Raw genomic sequence first — 24,720 nt, forward strand, 5'->3', positions numbered from 1 at the left:
AAATTTTACTCGAAATTATTGTGTCGTGTGGAAAGTAAGCGAAGTCTTACCCGTTGCTACTTTATGGCAAATGCAATTAACTTTAATAATTATAATTAACTTTAGGGAAAAGCTAACATGTGTCCCAAGGACACAAGTTAATTAGATATTTATAAAAATATCTTTTTAAAACACGTACATTCAATGTATCGAAACTTTAAATATGACTTAACTTTTTCTAATTATAGTATCTTAACATGTGCCCTTAGGGCACATGTTAGCATGACCGTTAACTTTAATAATTACTACTTCAATAGGACTTGCACCAGGGGCGGATCCAGACAATATATATTGGTGGGGCTAAACATAAAAGAAACTACAAACTAAATCATATTAAAAATAAAAAAGTAATATTGTTTAATACAATAAATTACAATGAAAATCTTCTACTATCCATTTCTTGAAAATGAGCTAAAATAACATCATTGTTAATTGTTCCAAGAACATCTCTTTCTATAAAAGTTACAAGACGGTCATTTAACCATTGATCACTCATTTTGTTACATAATTGACTCTTCACAAACTTCATAGCTGAAAAAACACGCTCCACGCTTGCAGTTGCTACCGGCAAGACTAAAGCTAACTTCAAAAGCTTATAGACCATATCAAATGTTTTGCACTTATTTGTTTCCACAAGTTTTGCACAAAGATCTGAAAGTCCTTTTAACTTTGCAAAATTTGGGTCACATCTAACATTTCTAACATAATTTTGAAGTTGATGTCGTACCACCACTTCTGGCACATCTACAAAATCATTTGGATAAAGTTCAACCATCCTTAGTAGTTTTTTGCACATAATAAGCAGATGAATTCTCATTTTGGATTAAAGTTCTCAAACCACCAAACTTACCTCTCATATTGCTAGCTCCGTCATACCCTTGCCCCCTAATGCTAGATAAACTCAAGCCATTAATAGACAACAACTTCTCAAGTGCCTCCTTAAGTGACTTAGCACTTGTTTCTTTAACACTTACAATGCCAAGAAACCTTTCTTTTACCAAACCTTCACTACTAACATAGCGAATAACAACAGCCATTTGTTCTTTACCAGCAACATCACCAGATTCATCAATTAAAACAAAAAACACATCATCTGCAATATCACATATAATTTGTTGAGTTATTTCACATGCACAAGCAGCAGCAAGATCCTTTTGAATCTTAGGGGCAGTCATAAGGTTATTTCCCGGAGCACAATCTATTACACTAGCTATCTCTGGGTTAATTTCCTTTAATGTATCCACCAACTCAAGAAATGGCCCCTTAAATAAAGAGTTAAGGGACTCGTCACTCCCTCTAAATGGCATGCCACATCTCAAGAGAAACTTAGTAGCTATAAGGGATGTGTTTACACGAACACGATATTCAACATTCATTTGCTTAGTTTGATTAACAAACGCGGCTTTAATACTTTGGTTTGGGTTCATGAGAGCATAACCCATATGCACACAATTAACATGACTATTAGAAGAAGTAGCATGATTAGCCAATCTTTGAGCATGCTTCCAATCACCAAAACCGTCTCCCACGAAGTGATCCCCCCCATATTTAGAGACATTTTTAAACAAAAAACATGGCAAACAAAATGCTAGATCCTTAGATTCACTATAATCAATCCAGTCATACAAATCAAACCAATTTTTGCAAAATCGACGTCTTTGTTTACCTTGAACAGACCAAGGGTACACGAAATTGTGAGGAGGTTGATGACGACCTATTTTTAAATAAGCTTTTCTTACCTCATTTTGGATGTCAGGATGATAACTTGAAATTGGAAGTCTAATTCCTGGATCCGTTTCCAACAATTCATAATCAACAACTTTGATACTCTCATTTGGATGTTGAGTTTCCGATGCTTCTAGGTTAGCCGAAGAAGTAGCTTTGTCTCTAGAAAGTTCCGGAAAAAATTTCTTCATCCTGTAAAGACATCAATGAAACCATGTAAAATAGTTATTCATACTAATATTATAAATATAACATTAAAACTAATTGATTATGAAAGAAACTATTATGATAAATTGAGAAAATTGAATTTTTTTAACAAATTGGGGTTTTAGGGTTCAACCAATAAAGAAGAAAAAATAAGAGAAAAATTAAAATACTCACTTTGATTTCTAATACATTTCCTTGAGCTTTCTTGGAATAATGGAATTATACTATTGTTCATGACAGATTCAACTATTTGTTTATGGGCGGGGTTGTTGATAAAGTAACAACTTAGAAAAGATGTTCATAACTCATAAATGTATCTGTTAGTGCTCTGTTTCTTTGAGTTCTGTACTCCCTCCGTTTTATAATAAGTGTCTTATTTATATTTTTTTATGTCTCAAAATAAATATCTCTTTAGAATATCAATACAATATTTATTAATTTTTTCTACTACCATACCCCTATTTATTAACTTTCACGTTTTTCAAACACTCCACTTCTTATAATAAATAGGGATATTTTAATAAATAATATTAATCTTTTTATTAAAACCAACTCATTTAATCATTTTCTTAAGAACCGTGTAGAACTCAAATAGAACATTTATTATGAGACAGAGGGAGTACTAGTTAATAATTATTTATACGAATCTATTAATAAATAATTACTAAGTATTTTATATGAGAGACCATTCACCTTTTTAGGTTTATTGAATAATCAATATATCTGATATATATTGATTAAATACATTACTCCCTTCGTCTCACAATAAGTGTCATTTTTTCAATTTTTATTTGTCTCAAATTATTTGTCCATTTAGAATATCAATGTAATATTTATTATTTCTTTCCACTAACTTATCTTTATTTATTTTTATTTATTGTATTTTAATTCATTTAAGTACTCCACTACCTATTATTAATAAGGTTACTTTAATAAATAAGACTCATATTATCATTGAAATCAATATAATTAATTATTTTTTTAAAAAGTATGAAAATCTCAGAAGACACATATTATGAGACACGGAGAGAATAATTATTTAATATATCTAATATATAATACAATAGTTATTCTTTAAAATATTAAAGTTCATGGGTGGGTTGTTATTCTAGTATATAGAAGGTACCTCCCTTGCCACGACACATTTACATTTTCATTTGCATTCCTTTCTCAAATAACAAACAGAAGTTATAACTCCTTCTCCGTTCCTATCTCCGAATACTTTTACCACCTCTAACAGAAAAACCAACACCGTCCTCTTCTTCTCTCACTGCGGGAAGGCGTTTTCCGGTCACCTCATATGTATGTTTGTAAACTCTAATTTTTATTGGCAAATTTTGTGTTGCCTCTAATTTTATGAATTTAATTACATGTTTATATATTCATTCTCATAGGTTCTTTTTCATTGGAAGATTCTAGTCTCAGCTAGTTTATTCACACACTTTCAGGTAATAAATATATTTCTCTCCCTGTAAATATAATTTTTATTTTTCTTCTAGAAATTTTTTTGTATTTATTTCTGCAATTAATTTGAATATAAGTTAATTGATTTTAATTGCTTTATTTTTTACTTCTTTAATTTTCCTGGACATAATTTATTTTGGAATAATTTTGTATTCCAATGTGACAAAAGTACTTCTATTTTCAACCTTCTCATAAATATATTTTGTATCCATGAAACAAACTTTGCTTTACTCTCTTTCAATTTACACACTTAAATATTTCATTTAATATTTTACAGCAATTTATGTTATTTATAAAATTTTCCAAAAAATATTTTTCTTAAATATTTTTTAGTGCATTTAAAAAAATGAAATCCAAAAATATTTTTAACACAATTTTTTTTTTTTAACATGTGGTCTTTTTAATAAGGTTATATTAATAAAAGAAAACAGTACACAAAAATGAAGGGTGATTATACCAAAACCCACTCAATAACTAACAAATTTAAAGAAAGGCAAACCGAATTTATTCTTTCCAAAATTTGTCGTCAGAAATAAAGGAACGGAAGTAAAAAGAGTAGTATCAGTCAAAGTTAAGCCTAAATTAGCAAGGGCATCTGCACAGCTATTCCCTTCTCCAAAAATATGAGAAACAACAAAATTCTTCTGAGAGACTAAAAAATACAGTTAAACCATCTATTACGAATCACCAAGGTACACTATACGGAGTCTTGAAAGCTTTAACTACCGTCGTAGAGTCTGTTTCCAACCAAACATTGTGCCAATTCTTCTCATGAGTGAAATCAATTGCTTGCATAGCACCCGAGTGTTCGATAATGAGAGAATTCGAGACCCCTAAAAAGGAAGCAAACACCCCAAAAAACAACCGCCATTGTCCCTAGCAATCCCCCCATAGGCGGAGAGACCCGATGGGGAGGTGGAGGCACCATCACAATTCAACTTAACTTAATCCCTCGGAGGGGGCTGCCAAATAACCTCGAAAATGTTAAGAGCTCTCGGAGGCCTTATAATAACCTTAAATTTTTTGAGAATCTCAAAGCGTAGGCCCACTCTGCCGTTCCCCTTTCCCTAGCCAGTAACCTTCCATAGCCTTGATATTGAGACTGTGGCCTCTTTTCTTAGTGCTAAGGCTAAGCATTAAGAAAAGACTTTGAATATTGATGAACTCGTCTATATGCTTAACACTGGCAATTCATCTGCTCCTCCTCCTGTTGACAGTAGTAGTGCAGACCCTACTTAGACATGCCTCGATACGAGGTTGGTCCATGGCGAACGAGCAACTATTATAAAAAAAACAAGACTTTTCTTATTTTTTTATTCTATAATCTCTATAAAGCCCATCCAGAGTCTTAGGATGGGTTTTCAGGCGAGTTATCCAATCACCGTGCTCGGATATGGTCCCCCCAATTTCAAAGCTTGAGATAATATTGTGAGCGGCTTGGGAGTATACAGAATTGCAATTCCCTGCTCTATTTGACTGTTTGCAAGTTAATCGTATCAAGTTGTGTAACTCAGGTACTTGGAGTGATGATTCTTGGAGATGGATCATTTAGGGAGTCCTGTATTTTTGGGCCGATTCAGCCAATTTGAAATGGGAAGACCTTTGATTCATTCTTTCTAACATGCTGGACACACAATTTCCAAAAGGGTGTGATCTAAAAGGGTGTCATCATGGGCCACCAACTGGTCCAGTCTATTCAATTCAAAAATTACTTCAGTGATATTAAGATCCATCTTTCCAAATACCTCAGAATTCCACTAATATGCCTAACTTAATATAGAAAAGGGATTTTTTTTTATCAAAATACCAAACTTTTCCAACCTTTTTATCATAAGTTTATAAACAAAATTCCAATATAGCCGTGTTTGAAACAAATTAATTTTAGTACAGATGCACTCCGATTCAATTAATGTCATGGTGTCTTTTTTATTTATATTTTAGTTTTTTTTTTTTTTTTTTGATTTTTTTGTGTAAATTATTTTCTTATGAATTCAATTTTATAAAATATGAATTTTGTTAAAATATGCTTAAACTCATTTTTGCAAGGAAAAAAAACTACTACTTCCGTTATAAATTATAAGACGTTTTAGACCTTGTCTAATATAATTAATTTCATATGAAAAAGAGAAATTTTATATGACTTTACAATTATCTTTTATTTATTATATATATGATAATAAAATTTAAAAATATTAGTAAATGATTAGAAATTAAAATGCATAAATAATTTATAATTTAAGACAAATTTATTTTTCTTCAAAGTGTCTTATCATTTGGTACAGATGCAGTAAAATATATGTAAAAAACAAAATGACGCCATTTAATTCCCGTCAAATTAATTTGTATGAAGTATGGATACATTAAAGATTTTGTTTAGAAATTTGAATATGACAATATTTTTTAAATATTGAGTATTTTGATAAAAAAAAATTCTAGAAAAGTTGTTCAAACATGACGAGTGTATCATTGGACTTGACACTCCTTTTATTACGAGTGGTTGATGATAGTTTTTCACTATCTTTATATAAATTTACTTTCATATCTTGTATTACCTCTAATTTTCTAAATTGTACTCATATATTCAATCTCATAGGTTGTTTTTCATTCGAAGATTCTAGTTTCAGCTTGTTTTCTTACACACTCCAGGTAATATATTTCTCTCTTTCTAAATGTAATTTTCTTTTTAGTTAGCAATTTTTTTTTGTGCTTTTGTATTTTTTGAATAAGGTAATATATATAATAAAAAGAAACGGTATAGGAACAAGTTAGCCCCAAAATTACGAGAATCTAAAGAAAGATATACCTAACATATTCTTTACAAAATCATTCCGAATCCCCAACGGGATGGAATCTAAAATGATGGTAGAGCCAATGCCGAACGCTAAATTAGTCAAAAAAAATTGGCACATGAATTACCTTCTCTGTAGATGTGAGTGATAATTATGTGCGAAAAGTTAGTGTGAAGGACGCAAGAAAGCCAATGAGTCCTATAAACAAAAGGAATTAACTTATGGTTGGAAAAAGCTTTGACTCACATGATAGAATCGGTTTCAACCCAATGCTTTTGCCTAACCCTATCAATAGTTATCTCCATAGTACGGATCACCGCCCCAAATTCACCATGAACTGAAGAATTGCACTGAACATGCTCCACAAAGGCAAGGATAAAGTCTCCTCTATAATTACGATATATGCCTGCACCACCCGCTTTGGATGAATCATGTAAAAACGCTCAGTCACAATTGCACTTTATCCATCCAAAAGTTGGAGGATTCCAAATCACTTCAATAATAGAAGGAGCTAGCGCTTTAGGAGGGATGATGTTAACTTTAAACTCTTTGATGAAGGGGAAGTCCAACATGCTAATATAGGAGGCTTTGATCGATGAGTTTTCGGAAATTCGGACCTGCCTCAAAATCCAGGCAATGGCATAATCAGTGCTAGGCTTGTGGTTATTGTGCTTAGAAGCATTGCGGAGCTGCCAGATGACGCACAAAAGGTGCACAACAGCAACGCAATGAACTAGAGCTACTTGCGGGGATCTGTTTCTCGTACAAAACTCTAACTAACTAGCAATGGAAACGGGGGCAGAACTGATATGGGATTTTTTCACGAGCCAGACCCAAAGACATTTGGAGAAGGCACACTCAAATAAGAAGTGCTGAAACAATTATAAATTATTATGGAAAATAGGACAACGGGAAACTATCGAGAAACCAAGACCAATAAAGAAGTCATCTCTGTGGGAATTTTACCGTGCAACATCCGCCAAATAAGGATGGATCTACTTGGAGGAATGTTGATATGCCAAATAGCCTTGTACCAAGGAGGATCCGCGAGCGAGTTAGCTTTAAACTAGTAAGCCTTTTTCAGCTCCAAAATTCCCGAATTGCTATGCTTCCAGCCCATAATGTCTTCAGTATCGACGGATGGAGCCAGGATATTTTCCATCCTCAAAATCAAGAAAGGGAACCAGACAAACCACTCGGGAGGAATGCGCCACTGCCTGTTATCAGTCAGCTCTTAAACCTGGATGTGAGGATTGATATCTTTATTAACTAAGACATCAAGGCCTGTATCATTAATAAGAGGGTCACCGGACCACGAGTCCGTCCAAAAAAAACCTTAGTACCCGAGCCAAGAAGCCAACAAGAGTTGTTCAAAATATTAGAGTATTCGGCCTTAACGTTTGTCCAGATGGAGGAGAAAACATGATACCAGATGAAACCATAAGACTTGAGAACCCTCTTTCTAAGCAGGACAACCCAATCTTCATTGCTATTGAATAAATCAAACATCATCTTCAGATTTTTTGCCTCATTCAGCCAACTTAAAGACACCTAATCTCCCTTTCGAGAACGGTTGACAAGTATTCTTCCACGAAACCACACACTTTTTTCCTAGTAGTACAACTGAACCAGATGAAGTTTTTGCATGCCTTCTCTAAATCTTTAATAATTGTACTTGGCCAATTATAAATAGCAATAGTGTAAAGCGTCATGCTGTGAATGACGGATTTAATGAGGAGCAACCTACCGGCCAAGGATAGACATGAACCCTTCCAGCTAGCAAGTCTAGCCGTAATTTTATCCATAGTAGGAGCTATGTGGCAACGCTTGACCCGACCTTTAAAAAGAAGCGCACCAAGATGGTAGAACGGAAACACTCCCAGATGGAAACCTGTGTCGGAGAGGATACAAGCTTTAGCGCTGTTGGACATACGCCGGATGAAAATATAGGATTTTGCTAAGTTTACATGTTGTCCACAAGCTACAGAATACTTGTGGAAAATTTCCTTCAAATTGTTGACATTGAACAATCGACCGGTACAGAAAATCATTACGTCGTCAACATACATACTGTGAGAGGGATAAAACCACATTGCTCCTTTGTAATAAGGGAAGGCATTATCGACGAAAGTCTGCCGGCAATAATTTTAGTAATGATCTTGGATTTGAAATTGGAAAGAGCAATCGGCCGAAACATATTCATAGATTGAGCCTCCAACGTCTTAGGAATAAGGATACTTTTGCTGACATTGTAATTAGGTATGAAATTTCCATACTGAAAATATTGGATAACCGCTGCGCAAACATCATCTTTAATGATACTCCAAAAAGTTTGATAGAAGAAACCACCAAAACCGTTTGGTCCAGGCGCGCTTTGCTTGTTAAAACTGAAAACAACACTTCAAATTTTCTCATATGAAGGCATCACAGTTAGGAGATTATTCACATCATATGTAACCAATTTTGGGATGACATCACCAACGATGCTTTTGCGAAGTACCTGCAAAACAGAAAAGGTTAGTGAAATAAGAGACCACAAGATTAGCCATCACGTCTTTATATGTAATCGCTGTGACACCATCCATAAGCATATATATATATATATATATATATATATATATATATATATATATATATATATATATATATATATATATATAACGCTATTGGAAGTTTTCATCTTGGCAATCCTGTGGAAGAAAGTCGTATTACGATCTCCATCACGATGCCACTCCATATTCTCTTTTTCAGCCCAAAAAAACTCCTTCTGTTTGAGAGAATTATCCAAATCCAGCTAGGCAGATTTTTCATGATCACGCAACAACGGGGAAGCACCATGAATATTGATTTGATCTTGGATACCGATAAGAATGTTTTTCTTCTCCTGAACTCTATGATGAATATTACCAAACGCGTCCCAATTCCACATCTTCAACTTCGCCTTGAGATGTTGGAGCTTTTTAGACAGAATCCACATAGGGCACCCCACACACTCTAAAGACCAGCAATCTGTCACCAAATCTCTGCAGGAACTGTGCAGAGTCCACATGCCATAGAACCTGAATTAAGATTTAACTTTATTTTGGGAGAAAAAGCAATCAACCATAATGGGGGTGGTGGTCAGAGCGAAAACGGGGGAGGACAGTGGAAAAGGAAACGAAACAGTCATTGAGCCAAACTTGATTGCAAAAGGCACGATCCAGCTTTCTTTCAATGGAGGCAGTACCTACACGACCATTATACCAAGTAAAAAGATTACCTTTGTAGGGGAAATCCAACAGACCATTGTTGTCATCCCAGCTTTTAAAATCCGTTATAGGAATACGGTTAGGGACACAAGAACCCCTATGCTCATGCGCTCCAAGAATGGAATTGAAATTGCCAATGCAACACCACGTCAAGGAGTTAGAGTTGACAAAGGATAGATCTTTCCAAAGACTTCTACATTTAATGTGACACATAGAAGCATAGATAGCCGCAATACCTAAAGTTTTGCTATTGGAGTTGAAGGTAAAAGCAATATGCTGGTCAGAAATACTGTGAATCTGGTCATAATTATATTTAGGTAATGGATTGAATCAAATAAAAAAAACTAATTTATTTATATTAAAATCTATTAATTAATTTCTTTATAATAAATGAATTATTTTATGGTTTAAATGACCACCGACATAATTTTGCTACCTTTTTTACATAATAAATAAAGAAAATATTAACAATGTTAAAAAATGGAGGTTAAAAAGCATGTCCAAAAATATTATCTAAACACTATTTTAAAAAAATAAAATAAAAATTTAAGACGTGGTATTAAGACTTAGTTATTGGATATTGATATTCTAAAGACAAAAATTTATTTAAATTTTAAATTTATTTTAAATAAAATATTATAACAATTAATTGATAAATACACATATCAATTTTATTGTTAGTGTTGACCAAAATTATTTTTCTCCATTTTTTAAATTTCTTTCTTTTCCATTTTAAACTTCATTTTTGCAATACATTGTCGTGTCTCTGATTTTATATCAATATCTTTGTTTCAAGTAATCTATTTTTTATTGAAAAATCTCAATATCAATTTTAAATGTTGTACCTTATATTTGTGTTGCCTCTAATATTTTAAATCTTACTCTAATTTTTATATTCATCTTAGATTCTCTTTCATTAGAAGATCAAAAGTTCAGTTTGCTTGTCCACACATTTTCAGGTAATATTTGTCTGTAAATGTATCTTTGAGAAAAAGTTTTCAATTATTATTTGAATCTATAATTAAATTTAATTTCTTTTATTATTTTATTTTTGACTTCTTAAACTTATGGAAACAACACAAGTTTAGAAAATAAAGGAAATATATTAAAAATACAATTTAATTCTTGCACCCCATAAGACCAAGGTAGTGTAAAGTGTAAACCTACATTGATCTTGTCCCTCAATGCAAGAAATATATTTCTAGGGTAGGGTCTTGGTGAAAACATCAAATTTTTGTCGATCACCATGAATATGAGCAACTTCAACTGCTTGCTCATGACCTTTTCTCTAACAAAGAAGAGATCAATATTCATATGTTTAGCGTGCACATGGATGACGAGATTACGTGCCATTACAATTGTGCTTTGGTTATCACAGTAGATAATTGGTGAATGGAAAGAAACTTTTATCTTAGTCAGTAAGGTTTGAAGCCACAAAAGTATAGAGTTTATTAGAGCAAGATTGTGATACTCAACCTCATCACTTAAACAAGCAACTATTGTTTGTTTCTCGGACCACCATGCGTGAAGATTGGGACCTAAGTAGACAGCTTCCCCAGAGGTGGACATACGATCATCAACATTAGCTTCCCAATTAACATCGCAAAAGTCATGTAGAGGGAGAAGTTTGAGGCCACAAGCTAGATAGAGATGCAAACTCAAATGGACAATACCAACAAGATATCTTAAAATGCACTTAACTGCTTGCCAATGCATATCAAGGGGATGACACGTGAATTGGTAAACCTTGTTAACTGAGTAACTTAATTATGGTTTAGTTATGGTTGCATACTAAAGTGCTCCCTCTACTGACCTATGGAGTGTAGATTTGTGAAAGCTAGCGGAGCTAGTTTTGGTAAGTTTTGTAGTGAACACAATAAGTGTAAAAACTGGTGTTGCTTTTATCATATCAATTTAATGAAGTAGGTCACAAATGTATTTGTATTGACACAACAATAAAGAACCATTAGTAGAAGGTTTGACTTTAATCCCCTCAAAAAATCAAACATATCAATTGTTTCAAAGCAAAAACATTATGCAGTTTATAGGTGATAGATGCAAGGAGAGATGTGGAATTATCAGTGATGATTATATCATTAACATATACAAGAACTAGACCACACAACCATTAAGATTGTAGGTGAATAGAGAGAAGTCACACTTGTTGAGCATAAAGCCATAATCAATCAGATTTCGTTTGAGCCATTTAAACTATTGCATATGAGCTTGTTTTAGGTCATAGAAAGCCTTATGAAGATGAGATACCATAGTAATATCACCTTTTTGAGAAGCTAGTGGGCTGCTCCATGAACACTTACTCGTCTATAAATCCATTTAGAAAGGAATTGTATATATCCAATTATTGGATTGACAACTTATTGGTAAGAGCAATGGTGAAAATGAGCCTTATAGTGACTAGTTTAATAATTGGGAAGAAAGATTCATGAAAGTCAAATCCATGGAATACCCACTTGAAACCAATAAATTTCTTGTCAGATTGCAGTGGCACAAGAGACCAAAGTCTTATTTCTCTCAAGAGCATAATACTCTTCCTTCATGGAAGCCAAACACATAAAATTCTTCAAAGCTTGTTTCACAATTTTAGGTTAATAATGGACAAGAAAAATGGCAGGAGGAAGTTTATGAAGAGGAATACCACTTTTAATTTAGGATTTCATTAGATGGGTGTTGAATGGATTGATTTCTTAGATATGGACAATAGGGATAACATTAATATTTAGTGATCCATGGTTAAGTGGAGGATGTGCTGGTGGAAGAATTGTTATTGGAAGAGTTAGGTGAGGTTATTTATATATTAGTTGAAGTAGGTGAGAATAATGGTGTGAGTGAGGCTAAAATTGTTATCACATTTGAATTTGCTTATTTTTATAAGCAAAATGGATATCAAGATGTCACGAAAGTTGTGGAGAACATCTTGCTTATTATAATCATAATCACAATTCTTCTGGATTGTATTTGTGGTTTTTGAATTAAGGATTTCATTTGATATGCACATGTTAAGGATTTATTTCCTTATGTGTACAATCTTGTGATTGTTGGAGTAGAACTTTTTGAAATTAGGACCAAATTAGATTGGTTGAGATTTAATTTATTTCCTTATATGTTTGATTGGAAATCAAATTAAATCACAATTTGAATATACGTTTTCGGGAGTTTTCTTCAGCTACAAGTTTTCCAAATCCTATTCATGAGGTGCAACAGCTTGTCTCACTATTTAAGGAGTTCCATTCTATATCAGAAGACTTAGAGCTTTAGAGAAAATATTTACTCTTTAGGAGAGTTTAGTTGGAGTCTTGTTTTTGAAGGTTGTAATACTCTTTTCCTAGATACTAATTCAATAAGTTTGAGAACAAAGTATTTGTGTGTGTGTCATTGTTCTATCTTTCAATCATTCTTTAACTCAATAAACACTTGGGAGAGTGCTCGAGAGAAAGTGAGAGGTGTCGCTGATTCAGGAGGGGGCCTGAGAGAATTTTCACGGGTATTATTAGGAAAGCAACACTGAACAAAGAGAGTTCAGATAAGACCACATGTACTTCTGACTATTAGGAGTAGAGCTCTTTATATAGGGAGTCCTAAATAGAATTTTACAAGTAGTATTAGGAAAGCAGCATTGAACCATGAAGGTTCAACTAAGACCAATTGTACTTCTTACTATTACGAGTAAATTTTCTTCCATTGGGTTAACGCCCTTCAAACATAAGTGATTTTGCACCGAATTGGGTTACTAATTCTTGTGTTATTTATTTTTGTTTTAATTTTGTCTGCTACATAAGTATATTATCATACACATTGTGGCAAGCAATATGTTTGACATCTTTCTGCCCAAAGAATAGAATTACAAAAAGTATGATATAGAGGTCATTAGAGCTAATAGTAGGTATCTCGAAGGATGAGGAAGGATTAATAAGATTAGTGTTAATTGGTTTAGGTGATAAGGCGGAATGAGGTAAATGAGATGGGATTGGTGGTGCGAGTGAAGAGTTGGTTTGAGTGGGAATGGTAGTGAAATTTGTAGAGTGTGGGTTGACCAAAGATATAGATCCAATAGACACGGACTTAGGAACATTTTGGGATGAGGAAAGATTATGACCAAACAATTAAGCATAAAGAAAACTAGATTCATTAAATATGACATCTTTAGAAATATAAAGTTTGTCAGTTAGGGACAAACATTTCTATCTTTTATGGGAGGTGGAATAAATCAAACAAAAGACACTCATGAGAGTGAAATGACATTTGTGTGTGTTAAAAGGTCTCTAAGGAAATCATGCATAACCAAACACTTTGAGAAACTAGTAATAAGGATTTTTATGGAAAGAGTGACATAAGAGATATAATTATTTATAGAGATAGAAGGTAATATGTTAATGAGATACACAACAGTGAGAAAAGCATAGTCCCAATATTTAATAGGTAAATTGGCAAGACTAGAGAGAATTAAGCCAAAGTCTACTATATGTCTATGTTTGCATTCAACCACACCATTTTGGTGATGAGTGTGAGGACATATTAATCTTTTAACTATACCTAACTCATTTAGAAAAGAGGTTAAAGATCTAAATTATTTTCCCGAGTCAGTTTGAACGGGTTAAATTTTTAATACCTAATTGCAGTTATATCATAGTTTTAAAATGTTTTAAAATGGCTATGGCATCAGATTTCTTTTTCAACAAATAAATATAGGTAAACCTAGTGTCATCATCAACAAAAGAGATGTAATATTTGAATCATTTTGTAGATGTATTAGTTCAGGGTCTCCAAAGGTCAATAAATATCAGTTCAAGAGGAGTAGTGTAGGATGTGCATGAGGCTGTGGAGTGTAATATGTGGGATTTTCCCATACCACACTAAGGAATCAGACTTATTACATTAGGGTAACTAGTATCATGAAGCTTAAGACTAGGATCAATAACTCTAGATTGAGTAACTAGACAAGAGGCACGAAAGAGATGCTTGGAACTTGAGTATTGTGACTGGAACTTGAGTCTAGGAAACTCATAGAGTCCATCAATATCAACACTTCCATGTAAAAGCACTTGGTTATAAATTTCGTAGTATGGAGATTAGGGTGTCTTAACCTAAGTTGCCAAGGAAACTGAGCATTGTTAGGATTGAGATTTATTACATTGGGATAACCAGTATCATGAATCTTAAGATTAGAATCAACAACTATAGATTGACTAACTAGACAAGATGCAGGAAAGATATGCTTGGAACTTGAGTCATGTGACAGGAACTTGGGACTACTAAAGTCATAGAGTCCTTAACTACCAACACTTCCATGTATAAGTACTTGGTTAGTAACCTGAGATTTGACAACACAATAGTCAGAGTGAAACTCAAAGAAAATAGTTATGTAAAACAAGATGGCTATTGAAGACAAAATTATGAAGAACTAGAGGAGCTGATTTGCAGACTTTGGTTATTTCGTATAAAGAATTGATTAGGACCTTCATAAGGGACACATTGTTGGATATTCAGAGAGTTGTTTTGTGGCATGATAACTGGCTCTAGAGTCAGGAAACCAAGTGAAATGGTATTAGGGAGGATATTGGTGGTGTTGGTTAGCATTACATTAGGCTGCGTAAGGAGAAACCGTCTGAATGAAGGAAATGTTTGAGGACGATTTAGAGAAATGACCTTGATATCTGTTGTGAAAACGATGTCAATAACAAAATATAATAGGAATTAGGGAAGATAAGAAGAATACAAGAATTGGTTATAACTGCTATTCTTTCACTTTCTCTTAAAACAAGATTACAAGTTTACAAGAATAACAAATAACCTCTCTCACCCTAAATTAGGATTTGCAGCTTAGCAATGATGAGAGACTAGTATGCTATTTATAATAAAACCTAACATACTAACTAATGGGATTTTTCAGCAAGGCCCATTACACAAGCCAACTTAATAAACAAGCTAACTTAACAAATTAGGGTTTAAACACTAAACCTAATTTAACATGCTAACAACCCTAGCATCTTCGACACAAGCATGTGAACAACCTTCGACTTCATGCTTAATCCTGTCGAACTAAGAAACTACCCTTCGACCATACTAGAGTTCGATCCAATATCTCACAAATCTCCACTTTGGATCTAACTCTACAAATTCAAGGGAACAAACTAGCTTTCTTCATGCAGCTTTATCAACTGCATACAGTGGAAAAACTTGCAACTCGACAATGTCTTGGTGATCATATCAGCAACATTGTCTTCAGTCGAAACCTACAGCACTTGGACTTCTCCATGCTCGATTACTCCTCTGACGAAATGCAGCCTCACATCAATGTGCTTAGTTCGCTCATGATAGGCTGAATTCTTCGACAGGTGTATTGCACTCTGACTATCACATTTAACAGTGATACTTCGACCTTGAAGTTTCAGCTCCTTTGCAAAACCTTCAAGCCACAATGCTTCTTTCACAGCTTCAGTTAAGGCAATATACTCCGCTTCAGTGGTTGATAGAGCAACAACCTTCTGAAGTGTTGCTTTCCAACTAATTGCTGTGCCAAACATAGTGAAAACATATCCAGAAATAGATTTTCTGGAATCCATACAACCTGCATAATCAGAGTCGACATATCCTTCGATTACTGCTTTACTATCTTCACCTAAGGCTCCACCATAAATTACGACTCTATTCAGAGACCCATTTATGTACCTTAAAATCCACTTCAATGCTTGCCAGTGAGCCTTTCCAGGATTCGCCATGTACCTGCTTACAAGACTTACTGCGTATGCTATGTCGGGTCTAGTACAGACCATAGCATACATCAAAGAACCGACTATATTAGCATATGGGATGCTATTCATATAGGCTCTTTCGACATCAGTACTGGGACACTGATCAATACTCAGCTTGAATTGAGGGTTTGTTGGAGTCACAACTGGCTTCGAATTCGACATACCAAATTTTTCAAGAATCTTCCGTAGATATGCCTCTTGGGATAGACATAACTTCGACTTCTTTCTATCTCTTCGAATGTCAATTCCAAGAATCCTGGAAGCAGCTCCCAGATCCTTCATATCGAACTCCTTATTGAGTTCAGCCTTCACCCTCATCACATCTTCGACACTGTTGCTTGCTATGAGAATATCATCAACATAAAGCAACAAAATAACAAATGAATTACCAGGTCAAAATCTGAAGTAAACACAGTGGTCAAACTGACTTCTAATGAAACTTATGTGTGCCATGAACTTGTCGAATCTCCTATTCCATTGTCGAGGAGATTGTTTCAGCCCATATAAAGATCTTTTTAGCTTGCACACATATTCTTCCTTTCCCTTTTCGACATACCCTTCAGGTTGCCTCATCAGGATCGTTTCATCTAAATCACCATACAAGAACGCAGTCTTCACATCCATCTGTTCCAGTTCAAGGTCGAACTGTGCCACCATGGCAAGCAACATTCGAATGGACCTATGCTTCACAATAGGAGAGAACACATCATTAAAGTCGACACCTTCTTTCTGAGTGAAACCCCTTGCGACCAACCTTGCCTTGTATCTTTTCGACGTCACTCCTTCAATTCGTTCCTTAACTTTGAAAATCCATTTACAGCTGACTAACCTTGCCCCAGCAGGTTTCTTGATCAGTTCCCAAGTGTGATTATCATGAAGAGATTTCATCTCATCATCCATGGCCTTCAGCCATTCAGTCTTATTTTGACTCCTCATAACTTCCTTATAATCTCTAGGTTCTTCGTCTAGAACCTCACTTGCAGAGATTAAGGCATAAGCTATAAGATCTGCATACCCAAATCTCTGAGGTGCCTTGATGAATCTTCTCGACCTATCTCTTGACAATAGGTAGTCATTGACAGTTTCCTCATCCTCAGCATCTTCTGCTTCTTCTTCGACTTCATCTGGGATATGCAATTCAGCATCAACATGCTCCACCTCAACAGGAATCTCTACCTGTTCCAGCTCTTCGTCAGATGTTTCTGTACTTCGACCAACATCATCAGTTTTCTTAAAAGCCATTTCAGCTTCATTGAAAACTACATCTCGACTAGTGATACACCTCCTGTGAAAACGATGTCAATAACAAAATATAATAGGAATTAGGGAAGATAAGAAGAATACAAGAATTGGTTATAACTGCTATTCTTTCACTTTCTCTTAAAACAAGATTACAAGTTTACAAGAATAACAAATAACCTCTCTCACCCTAAATTAGGATTTGCAGCTTAGCAATGATGAGAGACTAGTATGCTATTTATAATAAAACCTAACATACTAACTAATGGGCTTTTTCAGCAAGGCCCATTACACAAGCCAACTTAATAAACAAGCTAACTTAACAAATTAGGGTTTAAACACTAAACCTAATTTAACATGCTAACAACCCTAGCATCTTCGACACAAGCATGTGAACAACCTTCGACTTCATGCTTAATCCTGTCGAACCAAGAAACTACCCTTCGACCATACTAGAGTTCGATCCAATATCTCACAATATCCTTATGAGCAAGGCCGGCCCTAGGCCAGGGCAATCAGGCCCACAGCCCAGGGCCTCTAAATCCGCCTCTAGCACCTCTACCACAAGAGGAGTTTCCACCAAAAGAGTAGTGAGAGGGAAAGCTTGAACCAACACCATTTCCTAAAGAAGAGGATTCTTTAGGAAAAAAAGTAATGTCAATCTCTAATTTGGATTGCATGAGATTTATATAGGCTACATCAAGTTGAACTTTCTTGTTAAACTCTGAAAGGCACATCTCATGCGCAATCAGTAAGACTTCAACTTCTTCAAGCTCTATTGACTCAAATTTGGGATCTAATGACTGAAATAACAGATCCATAATCTTTTCACTGTCCATATTTTAAGAGAGAATTAAGTTTTAAAAATCTAAAACTAAAAAATTATTGTAGTTATAATGTAAATTTAGATTCCTTGAACCGGTTGGTCTTTAACTAAAGTTTTGTGAGTGTATATTTGAGTCCAATCTTGTTACATTCTTTTCCACTGCCATATTGTGAGGAATAAGGATAAAAGGATACTATAATTTGCTTGATATGGTTATCTGCTGTTTGAGGTATGTTTGGTGTCCATTAAATTGGCTTCTTGGAAGTGGTTAGTTTTAAGTTGTAAAACCACACCTTCTTGTAATTTTTATGACTGGTTTACCTCTCCCTTGGAATGTTTCAGGTTGAGGTAGTTTTTTTCTTTGGTGGGTTAGAGTACCCCTTGTACTCTCCTTTTATACAATGAGTTATTGCCTAATAAAAAATTATATTAGATAATTTTAATAAATTGTCATGATTAAATAATTTTAACATTATTTGAAGTTAAATAAGAGTTGATCAGTCTTATGAAACCAGAGAAATAACTCTGTACTCTTGGTACTTTTTTCTTTTATTACGAATAAAAAACATTGATTTCTAAAAATAGAATAGTGGTGAAGAAATATACAAGTAACAATAATTTTGTTGTTTGCAATGGAGATAGTCTTCATATATAGTTCTTATCATAGCAGCATAATGTGCCATTAATGAAACAATCCATCATTTTTAATTTATGTTTAGAACTTTACACTTTATGTAATATGTATGTTTTAAATGTTTGACATTGATATTTCAACAATGTGTAGAAAATAGTTTTTGTTCCATTATGCTTAGCAGAAGCTAACGTATTACCAACTTACAGGTAGCCATGGCAGGATTGATGGTTGCAGGAGCTGTTCTTACCCCTATCATTCAATTTACTATTGAGAGTCTTGCCTCAAAATATTTCAAAGACCTCTTCAATAAACGGTTGCTGGAAAAACTTAAAATCACATTGAATTCTATCAACAAAGTCTTGGAAGATGCAGAGACAAAGCAGTACCAGAATGATGAGGTGAGGATTTGGCTTGACAATCTAAAGCATGAGGTATATGAAGTAGATCAGCTGTTGGATGAGATTGCTGCTAGTGCACGAAAAACGAGTAAGAGAAAGGTTAAATGCTTTAGCTCATTTTTTCCAAATCAGTTTAAATCTAGGATCAAAGACTTGCTCGATAAGCTAAAAGATCTTTTAAAGCATAGTGATGTTATGGGATTGAAAGAAGGAACAAGTGCTCGTAATGAAGTTGAAGTCGGTCCGAATTTTTCAAAAAGACCGCCAACGACGTCTTTGGTGGATGAATCTCTCATATGTGGTAGAAGGGTTGAAAAGGAGAAAATTGTCAGTTTCTTACTTTTAGACAATGGTAGTAGTAGCAACCACACACCAATACTCAGCATAATTGGTCTTGGTGGGATGGGTAAGACCACCCTTGCTCGGCTCGTCTACAATGACAACAAGGTGCAAAAGTGTTTTGAACTTAAAGCTTGGGTCTATGTTTCAAATCCATTTGATATTACCAGACTCACTAAAGAAATTCTCGAGCAATTTAATTCTTCACCAAATAGTGAAAGCTTGGAAATACTCCAACGCCAATTGCAACAGAAGGTAACAGGCAAGAAATGTTTGCTTGTTCTAGATGATATTTGGAACGCAAATGAGAAAAGTTGGAATCATTTACTAACTCCCTTTAACAAAGGATCTTCTGGAAGTAAAATTATTGTGACCACACGAAATAAGGACGATGCATTAGCCATGGAATCTGCCGAGTTATTTGAATTAGAAAAATTGGGGGAGACTGATTGTTGGAATTTATTTGTGACACATGCTTTTCGCAACAAAAACGTGAGTGAATATCCAGATTATGAATCAATTGGAAGGATGATTCTAGACGACAAGTGTGGAGGGTTGCCATTAGCCGTGGAATCAATGGGGAAGCTCTTGAGAAGAAAATTCTCTAAAAGTGAATGGGATAAAATATTAAAGACTGATATGTGGTGTCTATCAGAGAGAGACAGTGACATAAATCCAGTATTGAGACTGAGTTACCATAATCTTCCTTCCATTTCGAAGCGATGTTTTGCTTATTGTTCCATATTTCCCAGGGGTTATACGTTTCAAAAGAACAATTTAATCAATCTTTGGATGACATATGGTTTGTTGAACTCTTACAAAAGTGTCAAAAGTAAAGAAGAGTTGGGTAGTGAATCGTTTGAAGATCTTGAATCAATTTCATTTTTCCAAAGATCACTAGATTTTGATGGTTGTTTTGTCATGCATGATCTTGTCAATGATTTGGCAAAATCAGAGTCTCGAGACTTTTGCTTCCAAGTTAAAGGTGATAATGTGGAAGATATATCTGAAAGGACACGCCACATTTCATGTTCTCTTTATTTGAAAGCCGACGATGAGATATTAAAGCACATTTATAGAGCTAAGGGATTACACAGCTTGTTGGTAGAAACACCAAGAGATGGTGGTAAACGCTTCTTGATAAGCAACGATGTGCAATGTGATTTGTTTTCAAAGGTAAAACATTTGCGGATGTTGTCGTTTTGTGGTGTTAGAGATGAACACATAAAGTTACAACTAGGAGTACAGATAGGCAATTTAAAGTTTTTGCGCTATCTAGACGTGTCTTGGACAAGTATTCACATGTTGCCTGATTCTATTTGTGAGCTTTACAATTTAGAGACACTGATATTGGAAGGGTGTTTTAGTTTCATGGTACTTCCTAAAGATTTTTTCAAACTTGACCATTTACGCTATCTTAATCTGGAAGGAACTGCAATAAGGGAGATGCCAAAGAACATAAGGAAACTAAACCATCTACAAATGCTGACTAATTTTTGTGTGGGAGCTTCGAGTGGGTCTGATATTGAGGAGTTGGAAAATCTCAATCTTCTTCAAGGAAAACTTTGTCTTTCAAGATTAAACAATGTCACTGATCCAACACATGCCGTAAAGACCCGTTTGCAAGATAAGAAGTTTTTAGAAGAAATACATATGAAATATGATAGTTCAGTAGTGGAAAGCAATGTGTCTGTCTTGGACGCCCTTCAACCAAATAACAATCTGAAGAGGCTCACTATTGAGAACTACAATGGCAATATGTTTCCAAATTGGCTAAGTGGTTGTGATTTACCCAACTTAATATCTCTTAAACTGAAGAACTGTAATGGAATAAAGATCATCGACAATAACTCAACAAATGTCCCGTTCAAGTCCCTTGAAGTTTTGGAATTTGACTCCATGTACGAGTGGGAGGAATGGGTATGTATTGAAGGGTTTCCTCGGCTTAAAGAAATTTCTATAACTGATTGTCCCAAATTGAAAAGAGCACTCCCTCCACACCTTCCTTCATTACATAAATTGGTGATTAGTGGTTGCAAAATGCTGGACGTGTCAATTCCCAATTGTGATGAAATCAGAGTGTTGGAACTAAGGAATTGTAAGCGGATTTTGATAAATGAGTTGTCATCCAGCTTGAAAAGGTTTGTCCTTCGTGGAAATCAGTATGTTGAGTTCTCCATGGATCATTTAATCAACAATCCCTTTCTGGAATCGTTGGATTTGGATTTCAAGGACATTGTAGAATGTCCCTCATTTGATTTGTGCTGTTATAACTCTCTGTCCGAACTTTCAATAAGAAGATGGCAGTTCTCCTCCTTTCCTCTTTCACTACATTTGTTCACCAATCTTGATTTTCTCTTATTGTTAGATTGTCCAAGGCTGGAGTCTTTTCCTATGGGAGGTTTTCCTTCCAACTTGAGGTATCTTCCAATAGTTAAATGTCCAAAACTAACTGCTTCCAGAGAGGAGTTGGGTTTATTCCAACTCAAATCTCTGGCTCATTTCCGTGTTGCTGATGATTTTGAAAATGTGGAGTCCTTCCCTGAGCAGAATCTACTGCCACCAACTCTTAAGTCTCTTTATTTGAGTAGTTGTTCAAAGCTTAGAATATTGAACTACAAGGGATTTCTCCACCTCAAATCTCTTAGTTATATACAGATTAACAACTGCCCTGGTCTTGAGAGTTTGCCGGAGGAGGGTCTACCCAACTCCCTTGATACTTTGTTTATTGTAAATTGTCCATTAGTTAAGGAGAAGTACAAAAAGGAGGGAGGAGAGCGTTGGCATACAATTTGTCACATCCCTACTGTGTGGATTGACCATATTTTGCAGCAATAGTTTGAGCGGTAGAAATGAGATGTTTGTCACAGGCAAGTACAACCCATGTGTTCATTTTTTTTTCTTAATTTTTTATTTGGCACAATAATAACACTCTGTGTTTCATTTTGAACAGTGGCAAGTCTACCTGAAGCTCAAAGATCTTGCCGACCAAGACATGCCATTGTGATCAACATGAAGGGGCAATTCAAAAGTATGTGTAAATAAATAAAAATATGGATTTCAACTGTTTTCGATTATTGTGTGGTTAATAAGAGTTCGTATTTAACTTTGTTAATTTCTAGTTTCCCTTTTCTGTAGTGTATATTGTGTCTATCTACAAAACAGTAAGACTGGTTATTGTAATATTCTTATTTTGCTATGGATCATAATCTCAAGTTCTGCAAAACCTATTTATATACAAAGTCTCTGTCTACCATGATTTTATCAAAATTCCTTGTGGTTTATGCTTCATAACATTATGCATAGTTCTCTCATGTGACGATAAATCATGTCCTCAAAAATATATATCTTCGTCATCATCATCATCATATTTGCATAGATGCAACTTCTACAATCTCTAATTTTAGTGTTGCATTGACACAAATTATTCAAAACCATTTCATGCCATTCTTCATTTTGAATTTTGAATCAATCTATATATTTATAGCAAATGCTAGCACCACTAGTAGAAATGTTTTAGTTTTCTAAAATGTAGTAGCAGTGTTTCAGTTTGGCTGGAATGCAATTATGGAATCGACTTCAACCATTTATGATAGCTGCTGCAGGGCATATGTAGAATGAACTTTTCTGTGTTTTTGTGAACTGATTACTGATACAGCGACTTTTATTTGGTTATGTAAAGGATACTATGCTACTCTTTGTATTGATTACACTGTCTTATAAACACATTACCATACAATTCATACGTGGTACTGTAGTTTTAGGAACTCTTTATGTTTGGCAAGTTTAAATAGAAAAAGATCTTCACAGCATGCGGTTTATGTGAACATTCATAAAGAGACACAATAAATATAAGTATTTATGAATGAGGATGTCTTCTGAAGACACTGATATTTTGGAGGAATTTAGAGTTATATGTACAAAGTAGGATAGTAAAGTAGCAACAAAAATACTAGTATAAATTAGTATAAATTTTTAAAAGCTACAAGAAAATAGTAATAGTGTCATTTTTTTTAACAGCAATTATATAATAGAGTTTTAATTTTATTATAATATAGTCCTGATAGTTCATGGCGATAGAGCTTGGGTGATAGACTTGTTTAAGAAAACAATGATTTGGAGAGCAGATTATGGGGTCGATTTCAACCTGTACTGGAAGCTGCTGCAGGGCATGTGCAGAATGTATTTTCTGAGTGTTTGTGACCTGAGTACTAATACAGAAGCTGGTTTTTGGTTAGGCTATGTGTGGTCTCATTTTAAACAGGTTACCATACAATTCATACACGGTATCGGTAATTTTAGGTTGCACGATCTTTGTAAAAATTTGAAGGCTTCAATTCCAAAGGCTGATGATAATATAAGAGAGTAAAAGCTATTTTCATGTGATAGCATTTGTCATTGTTCATAGGTGAAAACAATAACGATTTTGAGAAATTGAGAGCTTTATGGGAAAAGGTAATAGGCAACATAAAATACTCACAGTACCATATTTGATTTTACAGAATACTTTGTGTTTAACAAGTTAAGCTATAACAACATGCTAGCTGCTACATCTGATATGTATGTTTAAATAAAAAAAGATCTTAACAGCATGCTGCTATTATCACATTTTTACATTCCAATGATTCAACAAGATTTTTTATCTCTTGTTATGAGTAAAAAGTTTAAAAGCAAGATTAATCTATTTATAATGTGTCACAATGGGAGTTTTTAAACTTTTTACTATTCTTTTTCTAGATTATTGGTTAGCATAATGTAGGTTGTTTTTCATTTTTTGAAATTGTATCTAGTTGCCCCGCGCACTTCCTCGTGCATGCAACACACTGGCTTATAAGGCCAACACACATAATATAGGAGAATTGTGAAATTTACTAAGTAACTTTTGCATTATCTCTACTTCTGATGGTATCCCTAATCTAATCTTCCAATAAAGCAATCCTTCCCTGACAGGGTATTGAGTTGGTTCAGTGGCTTGTGCGTATGTATCAATTAATTGCTTGTAATGCGGATCAACAACTAATTTAGCAGTTAATTCTTCTAGA

At 34.4% G+C, this 24,720-nt stretch overlaps 2 protein-coding genes across 2 annotated transcripts; one reads left to right on the plus strand and one right to left on the minus strand.

Annotated features, from left to right (window-relative positions):
• Nucleotides 1-409: 409 nt before the first annotated feature.
• On the minus strand, nt 410-6,529 carry LOC131659782 (uncharacterized). The gene is made up of 3 exons (XM_058928922.1): nt 6,471-6,529; nt 890-1,956; nt 410-783 (listed from the first exon to the last, which is right to left on the minus strand). The coding sequence occupies exons 1-3, from the start codon at nt 6,527-6,529 to the stop codon at nt 410-412; spliced, it is 1,500 nt and encodes a 499-aa protein (XP_058784905.1).
• LOC131593370 (putative disease resistance protein At3g14460) lies at nt 3,138-22,885 on the plus strand. Its single transcript, XM_058865849.1, has 5 exons — nt 3,138-3,273; nt 3,366-3,419; nt 6,029-6,081; nt 10,378-10,431; nt 19,148-22,885. The coding sequence occupies exon 5, from the start codon at nt 19,154-19,156 to the stop codon at nt 22,514-22,516; it is 3,363 nt and encodes a 1,120-aa protein (XP_058721832.1). The 5' UTR covers nt 3,138-3,273; nt 3,366-3,419; nt 6,029-6,081; nt 10,378-10,431; nt 19,148-19,153; the 3' UTR covers nt 22,517-22,885.
• Nucleotides 22,886-24,720: the final 1,835 nt, after the last annotated feature.

This window comes from Vicia villosa, linkage group LG3, assembly GCF_029867415.1.
Source record: "Vicia villosa cultivar HV-30 ecotype Madison, WI linkage group LG3, Vvil1.0, whole genome shotgun sequence".
In the NCBI taxonomy this organism is placed as follows: Eukaryota; Viridiplantae; Streptophyta; class Magnoliopsida; order Fabales; family Fabaceae; genus Vicia; species Vicia villosa.